Genomic DNA, 18,927 nt, shown 5'->3' with positions numbered 1-18,927 from the left:
AGCACTCCGGGGCCCAAGGGAAACCAGGGTGCAGTCAGAAGAGACTCCCCGTGCAGAATGCTGCCACAGTTCTTTGTCTTGACCTCTGAAGGCATTCTGAAGGGTTGAGGCCCAGCCCCCTCCACACCGCCCCTGCCCGCCCCCCTCCGCCAGCCCCCCAGTGCAATGCTGGATCTGGAGGCCTAACTTCAAATACGTTTTCCAACAAACTGCCCCCTCTCCTCACCTGGAGTCTGACAGTGCAGCCCCAGGAGGGCCATAAACTTGACCCCCTGTGGTCCCCAAACCCCTGGGTTCTTCCTTCTGAAGGAGGAGAGAGGGGTGTGGTTTGGGGGGGACATGGGCGGGGCCAGGGTTCCTAGCCTGTAGATCTCATGACTTGCCCCTCCTATTTCCTGTCCCTCCTTCACCCAGAGGACTGCCTGCTCCCACCACAGCAGCCTCCTGGAGCGCCCTCGGGACTCCTCCACTCCCCCTGCTCTCTTTGGGGTCTTGAGGTTGGCGCTACCAAACCCAGGAGCCCCACCTGCTCCGAGTCGCCCGCCCCACACCCATTCCAAAGCCCTCGGGCCCAGCTTGCCTCATGCTCTCTACCCATCCACCTACAAGCACCCGCCCCAGCTCCTTGCCTTCCCCCACATGTTTCTCTTCCTGTTCTCAGGAGCTCGGTCCACCTCCCTCTTTCCAAAAGACACCCCCTACCGCCCTCACTTTCACACAGCGAGACAGACAAAGCCTCACAGACCCAGAAATAGACTCACACAGGCCAGGTCCCGCCACACACGCACCCGCCCCGCACGCGCCCCGCGGCCCCGCGGAGGGAGGCACACTGAGGCGTTTGTCTGTGCGCGCACACAAACACCCACAGCCGCCGCCGCCGCCGGGCCACGGCGGGTGCAGACAAGGGCGCTCACATCTGCGGACGCGGAGGGACGCCGCCTCCTCGGCACACCCACCGCTGCCGCCGGCGCGGGAGGAAGGCCTCGTCCGGGCTCGGGCTCCCCCCCGTTCCTCCCGGCGAATGTTTCCCTACTTGGCCTGCCAGGTCTCTGGGGAAAGGGCCTCAGAAATGCAGCAGGAGCCACTTGGGGAAAAGTTGGAACTGGCTGTTCCCTGCCTGCCCTGCCGGCGGACTCCCTAACCGAGAAACTATGTGTGGGGAGAGCTGGGCGGCCGGCGAGCCCCCCCCCTCCCCTCGCGCCCCCTCCCCGCGCCGCCTCCCGCGGCCCTCGGCGGCCGCGCGGCTCCCCGCGCCGGGAGCCGGGCTCGCCGGCCGCCGGGCCGCTTATCTGCGCTGTTTGGACAGCGAGGGGTGGGAGGCCGGCGTCCCCGGCCCCGCGGAGCCCGCGGCAGACCCGGGCCGCCGGACTATTTCGGGCTTATCAGCGCAGGAATGCGGCAGCCGCGGCGGCGGCGGCGGCGTGGGCCGTGGGCCGTCAGGGCAGCCCTGAAGGGGCCCCCTCCCCACTCCGCTCGAGTAGAAGTGTGAGAGAGCCCAGCAGGACTCAGAGGGGAGAGTTGGAGGGAAAAAAAGGCAGAAAAGGGAAAGAAAGAGAAAGCGAGAAAGAGAGTGAGAGGAGCCGCGGAGCCCACCCCGATGGCCGCGGACGAAGTTGCCGGAGGGGCGCGCAAAGCCACGAAAAGCAAACTTTTTGAGTTTCTGGTCCATGGGGTGGTGAGTGGGGGAAAGTTGCGGGGGCGGGTGAGCTACCTGGCTCGGGCTGAATGGAGGGCCGTCGGGAGGGGCCGGGAGGGGGCTCCCGCTCTCCCCCCGGCCACAGCGGGCACCGCAGCCCGCGGCCCGGCCCCGGGACGGAGCCGGCGCCCTGGCACCCGAACACGTCGTCAGGCGGCCGCCGGCGATGGGTTCCCGGGCGGCCAGGGAGGCGTCTGCCTGGGTTCTTGTCAGGGGCTGGGGTTGGGACGTGGACACTGTCCCCCCACCCCCAAGTGGGGCTCCCCTCTGTACCAGACATGCTTTCTTCCGTTCTTTCCCCTGTGGGCCCAGGTGTTGCCCCTGCCCTGGGGGTGGGGGTGGGGGACATGGCGTGGGCTGGACTGTCGGTTCATCGGCTGGGAGAGTGTCTCTGATTGTATCTCAGGAGCAAGGAGCAGGTGACCCCTGGAGGCACGGGGAGCAGGAAGCTCTCTGGCCCAACAGCCTGTGCATCTCATGAGGAGGACTCTGGGGCTTTGCTGATGGCCTCTGCCATCAGGGCCAGAGAGAGGCCCTCTCTAGGGACAGACCCCAAAATTAGGGGGTCTGAGATGGATCCCCTTGGCAGACTCAGCCACCAAAAGCTGCAGCCCGTAATGCCTCAAAGGTGTGAAGGAAGGGCTGGAGTCAGGGAGTGAGGCCGAGGCCAAGACTGTCCTGACAAGAGCAGGCTTGGGAGGCGCAGGGCCACCTGAGGGCAGGGGAGCCTCCAGCAGAGGCAGCAGGGGCCAGGTTGGGAGAGGTGTGGAGGGCAGTTGGATGGGAGAGGCAGGGGCGTCAGAACTTGACACGGGTACCAGGGTTGGAGCCAGGTATGGAGGACGCAGTCAGATTGACTGTGGCCAAATTTGGTTCTGACCCCAAGGAAGGCATGCTGTCAGCGAGGGAGCCCCTAGAACCTCGGCCCACCACGGGGTGGCCCTGGTGGCTGCCACAGCTCCGGGGGCCTCTTCAGCAGATCAGTGAGTGTCACGGACCTTGATAAATGGGAGAGCAGCTGATAAGGGCCTGTCCTCCAGCCTGAACCTCGGGGATAACTCCCCGGGGGTGTTCGTGTTGGCCAGCTGAGTTACCAGTCCTCACCTTGTTGTTCGGGGAAGTCCGTTAAGAAAGCCCATCGAGGTGGGAGAGAAGCTTCACTTGTGGGTTTTTTTATTTGGTCAACTCAGAGCTTCAGTTCCGGAATGGGTATGAGCCCCACTGCCCCACTCCCAGTGCCTCAGCTGTGCTGGTGGGGAGCGGCCGGCCTAGGCTCCATTCTGGGCCACCACCCTGGAGGTGTGAGTGACAGGGTCAGGTGGGTGGGGGCGGCAGACACATGGACAGGCAGGTTTCACTGTGGGAGAGACGGACAGAGACAGCTGGCTGGCTGGGGCTTAGGGTTAGACATAATGCTAGGCAGTTAGAAGGAATTCACCCACTTGGGGTCAGGCTCCTCCTTGTGCCTGGGGCAGCTGCAGTCCTGGGGGTAAAGTGGTAGTATTTTTATTGTTGTTAATCCTCACCGGAGGATATTTTTTCCATTGATTTTTAGAGTGGAAGGGAGGAAAAGAGACAGAGGGAAACATTGATGTGAGAGAGACACATTGATTGGTTGCCTCCCACACGCGCCCCAACCTGGGCGGGGGATTGAGCCTGCAACTGAGAGGTACATGCCCTTGACAGGAGTCGAACCCGGGACTCTTCAGCCCGAGGGCTGATGCTCCAACCAATGGGCAAAACCAGCTAGGGCTAGAGTGGTGGTATTTAAATGATAACAGGGCCAAGGGGCTGCGTCCCTTGCTCCCTAATCTTCTTCCGCTCTCCATGCCCCAATCCCCATCCCACCCACCCTCCACTTTACAGCCCTCTGGTCCGCCCCAATCTCTCATCTGGAATCCAGATAGGTGGGGTTTAAAAAGTCTGTGGAACACTTCACTCAGTGTATTTGCATCTCATTTACATCCCGTCTGAGCACCTGGATAGTGTCAAAGGAATACACCTGCCTCATCCATCTCTCCATAGCCCCCTCTGAACCCTGACTTGTGACCTCAGTGGTGGGAGGGAAGTAGAGGAGGTCTATATGATGAGAGCATCTCTGGTGATTCAGGCCCACAGGAAGGAAAGATGATTGTAAGAGGAAATATGCTGCTTTTGACCTACCCAAGCCCTCTGGCCGCCCACTCTGGCTCCTCTCCTCGCTGCCCCTCCCCGCCCCGCCCCCCATCAGAGAATCATGGTGGGGTTTGACCTCAGCCTCTCAGGTTGCCTCCAGACCCACCTCCAGCCTTCACCTTGGGAGCAAATTATGGGTGAACCGAGTCAGTGAAGCCCCTAGGTGTGGGAGCGTAGAATCAGCTGAAGGGGGTAGAGGTTGGGGCTGAGGGGTCAAAAGCTGGGCCCAGAGAGAAGAGTGGGTGAAGGTGGGGGGAGGGGGCGCGTGCAAGGCAGGACGGCCCAGGAAGCAGGGAGTGAAAGGGAAGAGGGCCTGCGGGAGTCCCAGCAGGGAGCTCAGGCCCTCACCTAGGTGGAGCGGACCTGGCCACTCGGTGCTGCCTTTGCCGGGAGGAGCTGTGTGACCTTGGCGAGGTCACTCCGCTCCTGGAGCCACGGTTGCCTCATCCGTCAAGTGGGGATGGAAGGACCCTCTGCGTCTGTTTTTCAGAGAAGCATGTGGATGTGCACATCCTTTGAAAAGGTTCAAAGGCGCCATTAATATTCATTGTCGCGGTACCTTCCGCAAATCCGAAGCTGGCAGTGCCGGTGCAGTTGCCTGGCTTCAGTTAGCTTCCTGCAGCGAGACGCGAAGCCCCCTCCGCCAAAGCCGCGCGGTTCCGGCGCCCCTGCCCCTCCCACCCTCGTTCACGCCGGCTGCATCAGGGTCACCAGCCGGGGTTTGGGGTGGGGGCGACGCGGCTCGGTACGCCCGGAGCCGGGCCCTGCTCTGACCGGCGGGCGCCTGTTTCTGCTTCACCCCCGCCACCCCCCTCCCCAACCCAGCGCCCCGGGATGCCGTCTGGAGCCCGGATGCCCCACCAGGGGGCGCCCATGGGCCCCCCGGGCTCCCCATACATGGGCAGCCCCGCCGTGCGACCCGGCCTGGCCCCCGCGGGCATGGAGCCCGCCCGCAAGCGAGCAGCGCCTCCGCCCGGCCAGAGCCAGGCCCAGAGCCAGGGCCAGCCAGTGCCCACCGCCCCCGCGCGGAGCCGCAGGTGAGTGGGGCCCAGCGCGGAGGGGGCGGGCCGCAGGGACGGGGTGGGCGCGGAGCGGGATTGGCAGGGGCGAGGAGGAGCGATCCGCAGGGGCCGAGCCGTCCTGGGAGGGATGCCCTCTGGAGAAGTGGAAAGAGGGGCACCGCTCTGGTTCCTTTGTGTGCCCACCGGAGTCGAGCTGCGGCCGCAGCGCCCTTTCTCCTTGTCACCTGCTCCAGCCCTCGCTCCAGCCCTGCTCCCAGGTTAAGGGTGATGCTTCAGCCTTTAGGATCGGGGTGGGTGCTGGCAGAAGGACTGCGAGCAGAGCTTTGGGACTGTGTTTCTCAAAGTGTGGCTGTCCGGTGCACCTTCCCCAGAATTCCCTGGCTTGACTGTTTAAAGCCCCATTCCAGATCTTGGAAATCTGAATCCCGTGTGTGTGTGTGTGTGTGTGTGTGTGTGTGTGTGTGTGTGTGTCTCGGGATTTGCCCTGTTGGGGTGGGGGGTGGGGGGGTGTCTTCTGCCCAGTCCTGCTCTCAGGCACTCAAAGGTTGAAGAGCGGTCATAATTTGTCCTCCGGACCAGGTGTGCCCCCAAGGCCAGCCCATGTCCTTGTTGGAGCCAGCTGGTGGCACCCCCCCCCCCCCCACAGCCCCTGCTGGAGCATGACAAGAGAAATGCCCCTTTGGGTTTCACATTTAGCCAAACACACGCTTCCCTCTGCTCACCACTTGGAGTCCTGTAAAATGTGTAATATGGATTATACCTCACTATAAAATATTTTTTACACATCAAGGAAAATTCCCTGATTATAGGAATCCTACGGTGAATTCTCTTTCAAAGTGAACTATCCTGTTATACAGTTAACAAGTCCCTGATTTATTTTGTATAAATGAAGAGTCTCACACCAATACTTTGTTCAAAACAAGTCAGACCTGCCTGGCCGGTGTGGCTCAATGGCTGAGCGTCTACCTGAGGTCACAGGTTCGATTCCCAGTCAGGGCACATGCCTGGGTTGTTGGCTCAATCCCCAGTGTGGGGCGTGCAGGAGGTAGCTGATCAATGATTCTTTCTCATCATTGATGTTTCTATCTCTCTTCCCCTCTTCCTTCTTCTCTGAAATCAATAAAAATGTCTTTTAAAAAACACAAAAACAGCCCTAGCCGGTTTTGCTCAGTGGATAGAGTATCAGCCTGCGGACCAAAGGGTCCCGGGTTCAATTCCAGTCAAGGGCATGTACCTTGGTTGCAGGCTCCTCCCCGGCCCCGGCCCCAGCACGAGGCAACCAATCGATGTGTTTCTCTCACATCATTGTTCCTCTCTGTCTTTCCCGCTCTCCTCCATTCTCTCTAAAAATTAAGGGGAAAATATCCTCGGGTGGGGATTAACAAACAAAAACACACAAACAAAACAAGTCAGACCTTTAATGAAAGCTGCTTGTCTAGCCTTAGAATAGATTTTTGGACAGGGAGGGGCAGTAGTGGAGAACACCACACGGGGGCAGTATAGAGCCATCCTTTACCCTGGGCTATAAACTTGCCAAGGATTCTCTGGGGTGCTTTCGGAAGTCAGAAGCAGCTAGACGGTCAGGAATAGTCCAGTCCCACCCAAAGTCATGTCCCAGGGGCGAATGTCCCCACACTCTCTCGGGGTCCCTAGGAGTGTGTCCGAGGGCACCAGCGCCCTCTGCCTGTCAGCATCCCCTTCCAAGCCCAGGGTGGCAGGGGTGCAGTCCTCACCAGCTTCCCGTCATCACCTCCTGCTCCAGGGATTGGGGTCGGGGTCGGCTACCCTCCCTTGGACAGTGCACCCCAGTTTAGCCGCATAGGAAAGTCCTCAGGAGCCATCCTCCCTCTCCGCTGTCCTGTCTCCTTCCCAGCTTTCCCGAAACACTTCTGCAGCTCCCCACCTCAGCCCCTCCTAAGTCTACGATTGTCTGGCCCTGTCAGGGCACATGCCTGGGGCGGAAGGAGGCTCCCAGGCCAGAGAAAGGACGGGGTCACCTCTGCCCCTTAGAGAGGGTAGAGCACGATGCCACACACCACTGTTGCAGCCCCTGGAGCAGGCAGAGGAGTGGGCTGTGGGAACCCCAGCCAGGCGGGTGGAGAGGGGGGATAATTTAGCAGGTGGCCTCCTTACTCCCAGATCTGTCACCATGGTAACCTGGTTTTTTCTTTAAAAAATGTACAGTGCCAAGAGGAGGAAGATGGCTGACAAAATCCTCCCTCAAAGGGTGAGTGCCTTTCACAGAAGCCCCCAGCAGACACCCGCCCCTTGCTGCCCCACCTCGTTTGTCTCCCCTCCCCCTAAGGAGCAGAGCTTCCGCGGCCACAGTCACTTTTACTTTTTGTTTTAAAAGCTAATGAAGAAGTGAGGCTCCCCAGGCCAGAGGGAGGGTGTGGGATAGAGGGAAGGAACAGAACCAAAAGGGGTAGCATCCTGGGCCTGGGGTGCAGTGGACTGAATTGCAGTGGTTCAAACACATGCTGAGCTGTGTGTGGGGGGGGGGGGGCGGGGGGGGGCGGGTAGCTGGTTTAGACATCAGTTGGAGTGACTGGGTGAGGTGCCAGGGCAGAGGCAAGCAACCACATCCCCTCACTGTCTCAGGGACACCAAGGTCCTCGCCAGTTTGCAGACACCCAAGGAAAGCCCAGAGGCTGTGTAACATAGGAAAGGACCGGAGGAGGTGAAGCCCCAGAGTTTATTGGGGTCCATGGTGGCTCTGGCCTCCCCTAGTCATGAAATGCATGGGTCTCCCTAGAGCAGTGGTTCTCAACCTTCCTAATGACGTGACCCTTTATTACAGTTCCTCATGTTGTGGTGACTCCCAACCATAAAATTATTTTCGTTGCTACTTCATAACTGTAATTTTGCTACAGTTAGGTCGCGACCCACAGGTTGAGAACCGCTGCTGTAGAGCCTAAGACCACCGGAAAACACAGATATTTACATTACGATTCATAACAGTAGCAAAACTAGTTATGAAGTAGCAACGAAAATAATGTTATGGTTGGGGGTCACCACAACATGAGGAGCTGTATTAAAGGGTCGAGGCACTAGGAAGGTTGAGAACCACTGCCCTAGAGGGAGAAGCAATTTTTGTCCCTGTACATGAGGCTGCTACTGCTGGATACGGAGTCCTGGGGAGAGGTCTCATTCTCACGCTCAAAGTCCCAGAACCAGCCAGCTCCCCTCCACCTCTGTGTACCTGGAATCACATGATACGCACACTTTCCACCTATAAGACCAGCTGAGCCCGTTCCCTGCCTTGCTCCTCCTCTTCCAGATCCGGGAGCTGGTCCCTGAATCCCAGGCTTACATGGACCTCCTGGCGTTTGAGAGGAAACTGGATCAAACCATCATGCGGAAGCGGGTGGACATCCAGGAGGCTCTGAAGAGGCCGATGAAGGTGCCTTGGTTTAGGGGTGGGAAGGCACTCGACATCCTGTTCTCAGAATGGAGGCGTGGGCTTGCCGGGTGGGCACACAGTGCTTGCTCTCTGGGACACTCTTTATTTCCACAGCAAAAGCGGAAGCTGCGTCTTTATATCTCCAACACGTTTAACCCTGCGAAGCCCGATGCCGAGGATTCTGATGGCAGCATCGCCTCCTGGGAGCTGCGGGTGGAGGGGAAGCTCCTGGATGACGTACGTCTTGGCCCAGGTCTCTCCAGGTGTCCTGGGGTGGGGATGGGGCTGGACTGAGGACAGAACTAGATGTTTGCACTGAGGGTTAGGGAGTCAGCCCTGACCGGGGTGGGTGGCCTGGAGAGACATCTGGGGTGCAGAGGCCTGCTTCTAACCATGCTGCCCTACCCAACCAGCCCCACCCCCTCCCAACTCATTCTGCCCCCATGGTCCCTGTTCTGCCCCCACGGTCCCTGTTCTTCTCCCACAGCCCAGCAAGCAGAAGCGAAAGTTCTCTTCCTTCTTCAAGAGTTTGGTCATTGAGCTGGACAAAGACCTTTATGGCCCTGACAACCACCTCGTTGAGGTAAGACCCCTCCCCCCCCCCATTGCCCTAGAACTGCCACCCTCCCTCAGGCCCAAGTCCCGCAGGCCCCTCGGGGCACAGATTTGCATCAGGGACCACCCTAGAGCCCCAAGCCTCACCAGCCCAGATGGGCCTGTGACGTGACCCAGCTCTTCTCCCCTGGACAGTGGCACCGGACGCCCACCACCCAGGAGACGGATGGGTTCCAGGTGAAGAGGCCGGGGGACCTGAGTGTGCGCTGCACGCTGCTCCTCATGCTGGACTACCAGGTCCGTGCCAGTCCCCCCCCCTGCAGGCACCATGAAGCCTTTGGCCCGCCACACCCTTTCTCTTAGACAGGTGGGCTAAGGCCCCCAAGGTAGGCATCCCAAGAGACCCATCCTCCTCAATACCCCCTCTCCAGAAGCACATTTCCAAGGAACCCAATCACCATGTCGTACCCCCCTCTCCCCCACACACCTCCACCCCAGTCCCAAGCTGCTTGGCTTTGAGCTCTTTCCACTCCCTGATTTTCATGGTCACCTTTTCACAGCCTCCCCAGTTCAAACTGGATCCCCGCCTGGCCCGGCTGCTGGGCTTGCACACGCAGAGCCGCTCAGCCATCGTCCAGGCCCTGTGGCAGTATGTGAAGACCAACAGGCTGCAGGACTCCCACGACAAGGAATACATCAATGGGGACAAGTATTTCCAGCAGGTACCCTGAGCCCAGGGACGTGGGGAGCAGACAGTCACCTGTAGGGGAAGTGCCTCTACTAAGGTAATACCACCCCTACCTTTAGATTCTCAGGTATTAGAAACCGTAGGCACTCTCTTGGAGCCAGAGACCAGGGTTCTAATCCAGGTCCTACCATGGTGTAGCTCTGTGCTGCATTTTAGCCATCCCAGGTCAGGGAAGTCTGGAACCCCACAAAGTTCTCAGGAATGTAATATTCTTGGCACTTGGAGTTGGGTCTCCGGGGTCTAGTCCTGGGTCCTGACTCTGGGTGAATTACTTGGCCATTTTGAGCCTTGTTCCTTATCTGTCCCATCTAACCCACAGGCAGTTAGGAAAATCAAATTGCTATGAAAGGGGTTTGACAAAAATTCTACCGAAGTAGAGATTTTTTTTTTAATCCTCACCCAAGGATATCTTTTTATTTATTTAATTTAAATATATTTTTATTGATTTCAGAGAGGAAGAGGGAGGGAGAAAGAGATAGAAACATCAATAATGAGAGAGAATCATGGATCTTCTGCCTCCTGCACAGCCCACACTAGGGATCGAGCCCGCAACCTGGGAATTGAATTGTGACCTCATGGTTCATAGGACAACGCTCAACCACTCACCCATACTGGCCAGGCTGAGGATATCTTTTTAAAATATATTTTTATTGATTTCAGAGAGGAAGGGAGGGAGAGGGAAATAGAAACATCAGTGATGAGAGAGAATCATCAATCCACTGCCTCTTGTACACCCCCTACTGGGGATCGAGCCTGAAACCCAGGCATGTGCCCTGACCGGGAATCAAACCATGATCTCCTGGTTCATGGGTTGACATTCAACCACTGAGCCACACTGAATGGGCCTGCGGATATTTTTCCCCCCATTGACCATTTTAGGGCGAGTGGTGGGGGGAAGAAGGGGAGAGAGAGAAACATCAATGTGAGAGAGACATATTGACTGGTTGCCTCTTGCATGTGCCCTTATGGGGCTGGGGATAGAACCTGCAACTGAGTTATGTGCCCTTGACCCAGAATTGAACCCGTGATCCTTCGGTCCACAGGTTGATGCTCTAACCACTGAGCAACCAGCCAGGGCAGTAGAGATTATTCTTAATACATTTTAAATAAACACAGCAGATAAGCCTGAGGAGTGAAAAGAACAGTTGATGTTTATTGAGCACGTGCCACGTGTCAGGCAGGTATGTTCCAAGCACTTTGAGTGTACTGATGCATTGAATTCTAACCACAACCCTGAGAGAGGGGTCCTACTATTATCCCCATTCTAGAGATGAAGAAACTGAGGTCTCAAGTCGTTAAGTAACTTGCTCAGGCTGCATAGTAAGTGATGGGAGCAGAATTTGTACCTAGGCAGGCTGACCCAGGGTCCATCCTCAACCATTGCACCGCACCAACCCATAGGCCCCCTAGTTTCAGACCCGTGAATCAGATGCTCCTAGCTTCTTGTGGCCTTTCCAGAATGGAAGGGTCTAGAACTGTAGTTTCGCTCTTTCCAAGTACAAGAGTGACCTCTTCCTCCTGCCTCAGATTTTTGATTGTCCCCGGCTGAAGTTTTCTGAGATTCCCCAACGCCTCACAGCTCTGCTGTTGCCCCCTGACCCAATTGTCATCAATCACGTCATCAGGTGAGGCCCCTGCTTGCTCCTCAGACCAGGGAATCATTTCCTCTTGTCCCGCCTGTCCCTCCCATCCCAATGCCCCCTCCCTCCCCACTGCACCTGCCCTGGGGCCCTTGGCCTCTGTGGGGCAGGTGAACACCAAGGGCTGGACTTCCTGGCAGTGTGGACCCGTCGGACCAGAAGAAGACGGCGTGCTATGACATTGATGTGGAGGTGGAGGAGCCACTGAAGGGGCAGATGAGCAGTTTCCTCCTGTCCACGGCCAACCAGCAGGAGATCAGCGCTCTGGACAGTAAGGTGGGGCCAGAGCCCAGAGCTGCAGTGGGATGTTAACCCAGAAATGACAGAGTACAGACAGAACAGACACGAGCATGGGCCTATGGAGAGATGAAGGACTTAACACCCCCTCCCCTGGGACTGCAGAGGCCTGGGGCCCGAGGGACTGTTGGTTAAAGGAACAGCAGCAGTCCTTCCCCCACGTACGTCCCTCCCCCTTCCCCCTTCTTCCACATCACCACAGCCAAGTGAAAGCTTCTGTCTTTCTACCTGTAGATCCATGAGACGATTGAGTCCATAAACCAGCTCAAGATCCAGAGGGACTTCATGCTAAGCTTCTCCAGAGACCCCAAAGGCTACATCCAAGACCTGCTCTGCTCCCAGAGCCGGGACCTCAAGGTGAAGGGGACTTGGGGAGCACTGGATGGAAGACAAGCATATCAGGAAGACAGTAAAGGCTGTACACAGGGACGGGAGGGGTCTGGGCTCAGGACTCACTCCGCTCTCCCTCCCAGGTGATGACAGATGTGGCAGGCAACCCTGAGGAGGAGCGCCGGGCTGAGTTCTACCACCAGCCCTGGTCTCAGGAAGCTGTCAGCCGCTACTTCTACTGCAAGGTGTGAAGGGGCCCGGGCCCCTCCTCACTCTGAGAAACTTCCCTCCTCAGCCTCCAGTGCCCTTGCCACTCCACCATGTCCCTCACCTCCTGGGAGCCCTCCCTGCTCCCAGATGCTCTTCCGGGGTGGGCAGCAGGTGGGTGGGGTCGTCCTGTCACTCACCAGCAACACCGTAACCCCGCTCCTGCTCTGATTTCTCTAAAGATCCAGCAGCGCAGGCAGGAGCTGGAGCAGTCGCTGGTGGTGCGCAACACCTAGGAGCCCTGCGAATGAGCACTGCGGGCCAGGGCCGCCTGACCCAGGCTCTGCCAGCACCCCTCTGCCCGCCTGTGGGTGAGGCGGGGAACTGGATTAAAGGTCATTCATCTGCTAGCAGCTGTGTGGTCATTGGCAACTGGGAGAGAGGAGGAAGGGGAGGCAGTAGGTCCCTCTGGGAAAATTCCCCAGCCCCTCCCTCATTCTTCTCCTGACTCCGTTTCCCTAGTCCTAAAATCACTTTGGCAGAAGACACTTTTAATCACATTTTCTTATTTAAAAAAAATACAGCCACAAGCTCTCCATCCATCTTGCCTTGCCCTCCTGGGGCTGAGGCAGAAAGGGGAACCACGTGGCAGGCCCGAGGCTAGGTGCTGTTGCCCTGCTCTTGCTCGAACAGGGCCATGGCGAGCTGGGCCCGGCCAGCCAGCCCCTCCAGGTTGCTTAGGCGGCAGCGGTGATAGAGTTCCTCGCTGAGCCGAGGGCTGCAGTCCCGCAGGGAGAACTTCTGCACCAGCCCTGGCTCCACGGCTCGGAAGAGGTGGAGCCCTGAGAACCGGAGGAACACATCCATCACCTCCAGCCCCTCCAGGGCTTCCTCCTCTTCCTGGCCTGCCAGTTCAGCAGCCAGCCGTGCGCGGGCAGCCAGGTAGTCGGCATTGTAGAAGCAGCCCTCCGCGGAAGCCTGGCGGTCAAACCGGCCTCCTCCAGGAGCCCCCCGGGCAGGGTCAGCACCAGGAGGGGATGGGGGGTCAGGGCCAGCCCCCGGGGGAGACCGCTGTGGTGCCAGGGCGGGATGGAACTCCTGGAAATGGACGGGGAAGAAGGCCTGCCAGCCAGAGATGGCATTCATGCGGCAGCGGTTGAGCACTTCCGGTCCAGGCCGGGTCCACACGGTGGTGAGGAAGAAAAGCGTGTCCACCGGGTGCTTCTTAGACACCACGTCCATGAGCCGTACCTGGGAAGGGGCCTCCGCCCGCACTGCGAGCCAGGCCAGCCTCGTCCCAGGGTACCGTCGCTCCAACTCGGCCACTGCAGCCTTCACCCCGAGAAACGGGTCCAGGGCCCCTCGGCCACCGTCCTGTGGCCCATAGACCAGCAGGAGGGTGAGCAACACATGCTCTCGTGGCTCCAGAACGCTGGCCGCAAAGGCCTCGAGGAAAGCAGGGGCCAAAGCAGCTTCCGCCACCAGGAGCGGCAGCACCAGCTGCACACGGGTGGCCTCCGTGACATAGGGCATAGGTAGGATTTCCACTCGGCTCAGCGGCCGAAGCAGGCTGACCCTGCGGGCCAGAGCCCGCCGGTGCCCACGCTGCGTCACAGCTTCCAGCAGTAGGTCCAGGGTGTACTCCATGCCCCGCGCTGGGTCGAAGCGCCGGTAGCCATTGAGCAGCCGCTGCTTCTGGAATCGCAGGCGGGGCTGATAGCGCCGATTCAGCTGCTCCAGAGCTGTCTCCACAGCATCGCCCACGTCCGCCCGGCTAGCCCCTTGCAGGGGGCACTTGGGCGCCCCATCTGCACAGGAGAAGGTGTGCTGCTCTGTGAAGTAGTCCCAGCCCAGCACCTCAAATCGAGAGCGCGGTGTGAATGGGGCCGGGAGCCCCACAGGCCAGCTCAGCCCTGCCTCCCCCTCGGGGGTCAGCACGGTCAGGTTCCGGATCTGAGCCTAGGGCAGGAGGGACACACAGTCAAACGGGGAGCTAGGTAGTCCTCAGGGCCCGACCCGTCCTGGGCTCTAAGCTCTGTCCTGACACTTAGTGGGGTGCCCCTTGGCTAATCACTCAATTCCCTGTACCTCACGTTCTTCCTCTATAAACGCAGTAGGCATATGAATTACACCCCCTGTACACAAATGCAGTGAGGAGGTGGCAGGGGTGGGGGGTGGGGGGGGGGAAGGAATGTGCTTTGGCAGACAGACTTTAAAGCCTCATGAAATACAAAGCTCAACTGCTCCCTCTCCAAAACCCAATGCACTCCCATCCTCCTGAGAACACACCTTTGTGTTCACCTGTACTTCACCGCTGACAACCCCACAATAAACTAGAATATTCTTCAAACCCTTGGTTTCTTAAGGACAGGGATAGAAGTTAGGGGACTTTGGGGTTGTGGCCTCCTCGGTGGAGAGGCGCTATTGGAGTGGTGCACTGTTCCGAGCCCTGACCCTCACAGTTCACCATCAAACCCTTCTAATCCGGGTCTTCCCAGGAGCTCATCTGATGATTGGCCTGGACCCAAGAGCCCCTTCTCTCTGGAGCTGCTTTAAATTTAGGTACGGTTAGCCCTAGCTGGTTTGGCTCCGTGGATAGAGCATCAGCCTGCAGACTGAAGGATCCTGAGTTTAATTTCAGTCAAGGGCATGTACCTCGTTGGCAGGCTCGATCCCCGGCCCTGGTCGGGGCATATGCGGGAGGCAACCGATGGATGTGTCTTGTCTCTCACATCGATGTTTCTTTCTCTCTCTGTCTCTCCCCCTCCCTTCCACTCTCTCGAAAAATCAATGGAAAAATATCCTTGGGTGAGGATAAAAATAAAATTTAGGTATGGTCCGCTTCTTCCTACCCCACCAGCCTCCCCCACAGCTGCCACTCACTCCAACCGACCCGGCTCACCTGCAGTTGCTCTATCTCGCTGTACGTCTGCTCCAGCTCCAGAGTGCTGAAGCGCTTGTGGAGCCGGTACATGAGGGTCCCCTCCGATACAGGATGCACTGCAAAGGCACTCAGGAAAGCCGAGCTTCCCTCCTTCTCCGGGTCTCTGTTTTTGGCCAGTTCAAATGAGCGATACTGCTGCCCCTAGACGGACCCATCAGACCAATCAATGCCACACTCGGAGGGCTGCCCATCTCCATCCACCCTGACCAAACCCAGCATTCACCCCTAGGACTGCAAGGACGGAGGAAGTGGGTGGGGGCCTTACTCTCACCGCTAAATTTTGGAAAAAAGAATGTTCAGTAGGCAACTAAGGGTACTCTTCCCCAGAGAGCCCCACTGTTTCTCCAGGGAATGAACACCACGAGCCAGCAAGTGCTCCAAAGATGCCGGTCCCAGAGACAGGGCAGCTCTCAGGGCTAGAACAGGGATTACCTCACTTCTCCAAAAGAGTAGCCATCTCCAGAACATTCCCAGATTGTTCACGACTGTGCGTGTGTCAGGGAAGGGGATGGAAGGAGGGGGGCAGATGGATGGAGGACTGATGAGGAGGGGGCACCTTTCTATCTTCTCACAGGGTCCCTGAGAAGATGCCACTTTTGACAGCCCCCAGGTCTGAGACTGCCTGAGGTCAGCAGGGCAGCCAGAGGCACACTGCATATCTGTGAAGGGCAAACCAGAGGCCGCCATGTGCTGCTGGGAAGGAGCCAGCATCACCTAGCCTGGAGACCAATCCCTCAGTCACTACTAAGTTGTCAGGGACCCGACTGACTTGAAAGGGCTGTCACCTGGTGCTGCGAGACACAGCCGATACCCAGAGAGTCGATGAGGCAGCGGCCAAGCCACTCATCAGGACGGGCACTGAGAATGTCCCCTCGGCAGCCGTCCAGATGTGGCCGCAATCGAAGTAGGAGACTCCGAGACAACAGGTAGCCAAAGCCCCCATGGCAGTACCGGGCCTGCTCGCCAGCGCCAATGAACTCCTCCGCCCGGCCCAAATACAGGTCTTGGTTGATGCTGAGGTGGCCAGCAAGGGCTGCCAGGCGGGGGGCCTGCACATACGTGTCATCCTGCATGATGAAGAACCAGTCGTAGTCGGCCCCAAAGTGTGTGTGAAGATGGCGCAGGGTCTCTGACATGAGCCAGGCCGGTCGCTCGTCCCCATGAGATACCACCTGCATCCCTGCTGGAGCCCGGGCCCCTCGCTGTCCAGTGAAGTAGAGTAACCGAGGGAAGTGGTGGGCCACCGTGCGGTTCACAGCCACAGCCAAAGTGGACAACGTGGCCCGAGAAGTCAGAACAGCCACCAGCAACCGCTCCCGAGAGCCCAGCTCTGTCTGGATGTACCGAGTCCTGTGGAGAGACCAGTTTGTCAAGGGTCAACTCCCTCATCTCAGGAACCCAGCTTGTATAGCATACACATCCCTCTAGAAATGAGACAGTTAGAGGTGAGAAAAGAGAAGCAACACACCTCCTCATCAGTATTAATTAGCTCCTGGAGTAAGCATCTTCTGAATAGCTGACATTGGGGAGGGGTGTACTAATGATGGATTAAATGAAGTAGAGGCAATTCCTACCCTATTTAAGAACATCCAGCACTAATGTAACACCAATGGGTGAGACTTTCTTAGACTGAGGAAGAAGGGAGAAAAAAATAGAACAAACCACGATGGTAAGAACTGCTCCACGGAGCCCAACATAGATTACCACTGAAGGCAGAGGCAAGGCCTTAGAGCAGCCCTAAAGTGGGGTCAGGGGGCTATGCATGCATGCGGCTCTCACCTCAGCACCTTCTTGTAAGGCTTGTTGGGATCCCTATAGTAGGGGACAATCCGGGGTTTGAACTCTTCATCACTTTGGTCAAGCCCAATTCTTGAGTCAGGATTCTGCAGGCCTCCTGGTTCCCCCACGGCCTCTACACAGGGATCTTCTCCCTCACCCTGGATCCAGGAAACCCGCAAGAGGCTCAGGCTGCATCCCAGAGACAGCCCCAGGATGAGGGGCAGTGCTGGTCGCAGAAGAGCCAACAGGGAGCTCAGTCGCATGGTGGTAGGCCCTGCTGTGCGCATGCTCCAGAGGGCACAGCCTCAAGGAGCACTCAGTGGGTTGACGGGTGCCAGGCCACTGGTAGGCATGCAGTTTAACCAGGGAACCTGGGGTCCATGAGGTCAGCAGCAGAACAAGATGTGTTTGCTCCCAGGCCCAGCATCCCCAGTAAGCTGGACTGTCCCGTCTTCACAATCCTGTCTGGCTGGTCCCCAGTTATCAAAGTGCCAGATCTAACCCTCAGTCCAAACGGCAATATTAGAATCAAGTTCACCTACTAATGGCTTATGGTCTGTCTTCCAGTAGAAAAGGGAGGCAACAAAACTCACTCCTGCCAAACTTAACCCAAAAAGGACCACACACATCTGTAGACACATCAAGAGCCAGCAGCAACTGATAATGAAAGGGGTCAGGGGAAAGCTCAGGCTTCATCAGAACAGGGCCCACCGGGAGGAGCTGGCTCCCTAACCCCTTCCCCAGAGTGCCTGGCCTGGCACGGCTCTTCCTCAATTTATGAAAGGGCCTCTTTCTACTCTACTCCCGAGTGCCAAGCAAACACAGGGCTGGAGTAACCTCCTCCCAGTCAGGAGCGGTCAAGAGCCACTGGCATGGCACAGGAAGCTCTGCCCACCCAAGTGAGGGGGCAGAGAGCGAGAGCCAGCCCCCAGCTCTCAGAGGAGCACCGTGGCTGACGGAGCCATTTTGCAGCACCTCCTTCCCCAATCCCAGATGCTCAGAGGCTGGTGCTGCCCACCTCCCTCTTCAGGAGGACAAGAGGCAAGTGACAGTAACTGGGGCGGTGTTAGAGCTCCTCGCTGTCCGGTTTTACCAAGGCCCCAGGTACCCAAACCAAACCAAACCGAGAGGCCGAGGCGAAGCGGCTCGAAGCCACGCAGGGGGTCTGGAAAGGCAGGCTGAGGCTCGCTGGCCGCGGATGCTCCCTCTGCGATCACGGACCCATTCTAGTCCTGGAAAGAAGGCTCAAAGCGACTTTTAGCTGTTCGTCTCCAAACAGAAATAAAACCGGCTGCGTCACGGAGCTGTCGAGGGGCGGGGGGCTGAGAGGAGGGCAAGGACCCCGTGCTCGGGGCTTCTGCGGGGCCACAGCCGCGCCTGCAGCTGCGGGCGAAGGAACAGGGCACCCCGAGGCCGGAGGGGGAGGCCCCGGCAGCAGGGCCCGGGGCGAAGGGTAAAGGATGTGACCGCCGCGAGCGGCGCCGTCCCCGGGAGCGGGGCGAGGGCGTGGGGCGGGACCCCGCGCCGTGGCCGGGAGCGGTGGGGGAAGGGCGGGAAGGAGGAACAGACCCCAGGTCCCGCCGAGGCGCCGGCTCCGCCGCGGCAGCTGCCACCTCACAGCCCGGCCCCTCCTTCCTCTTCCGCTCGCTGTCAGTCCCGTCTCTATGGTGACCGCATCCGGCCGCTCGCTCCGCCCTGCCCTCTCTATGGTCGCCCGGCCGCGTCGGGACCGCGTGCCGCGGGTCCGGGACTGTGTCCGCGCGGCCGGCCACCGCCCCTCACGAACAAGCCGTAGAATTGCATCCACGGCTGCTACTCCGAGTGGCCCCTCAGCGCCACAGACCTTCGGCCTCAACTCCCATCAGCCCTGGAAAAAAATACCCCCCGCTCCGCGACCACGTGTCCGCCCCCAGAACTCTCCCAGCGGGCGGCGGAGCCCCCTCCGCCCGGCTGGGTCCGAACGGTTAGGTGTTCGCCACGACGTTGCAGGCCGTCGTCGTGGGTTCTGAGTCACCGGTGCCGGACGGGTGGGCGTGGTCCCCTCCCTGGGGAAGCGGAGAGCGGACACTGAACTCACACCGGCCGGCAAAACGTAAACTTAGGCAGAAGTCCCGAACTGGCACGAGTGCCA

The 18,927-nt window shown here is 58.7% G+C and overlaps 2 protein-coding genes across 2 annotated transcripts; one reads left to right on the top strand and one right to left on the bottom strand.

Moving 5' to 3' along the window:
- Window positions 1-352: 352 nt before the first annotated feature.
- On the top strand, window positions 353-12,440 carry SMARCD3 (SWI/SNF related BAF chromatin remodeling complex subunit D3). Its single transcript, XM_079786109.1, has 13 exons — window positions 353-1,675; window positions 4,697-4,908; window positions 7,078-7,120; window positions 8,174-8,296; window positions 8,411-8,533; window positions 8,784-8,879; window positions 9,047-9,148; window positions 9,412-9,573; window positions 11,127-11,224; window positions 11,380-11,515; window positions 11,771-11,893; window positions 12,010-12,111; window positions 12,316-12,440. Exons 1-13 carry the CDS (start codon window positions 1,598-1,600, stop codon window positions 12,367-12,369), a joined length of 1,452 nt encoding a protein of 483 aa, XP_079642235.1. The 5' UTR covers window positions 353-1,597; the 3' UTR covers window positions 12,370-12,440.
- Window positions 12,441-12,733: 293 nt separating this feature from the next.
- Window positions 12,734-18,675, bottom strand: CHPF2 (chondroitin polymerizing factor 2; the record flags this gene model as incomplete). Its single annotated transcript, XM_079786108.1, has 4 exons — window positions 16,797-18,675; window positions 15,803-16,367; window positions 14,976-15,158; window positions 12,734-14,032 (listed from the first exon to the last, which is right to left on the bottom strand). Exons 1-4 carry the CDS (start codon window positions 17,081-17,083, stop codon window positions 12,734-12,736), a joined length of 2,334 nt encoding a protein of 777 aa, XP_079642234.1. The 5' UTR covers window positions 17,084-18,675.
- Between the last annotated feature and the right edge of the window lie 252 nt (window positions 18,676-18,927).

The sequence above is a fragment of the Cnephaeus nilssonii genome, assembly GCF_951640355.1.
Source record: "Cnephaeus nilssonii genome assembly, chromosome: 12".
NCBI classification, from domain to species: domain Eukaryota; kingdom Metazoa; phylum Chordata; class Mammalia; order Chiroptera; family Vespertilionidae; genus Cnephaeus; species Cnephaeus nilssonii.
Note: the sequence above shows the minus strand (reverse complement) of the source record. Positions and strands in the feature narration are given on the sequence as shown.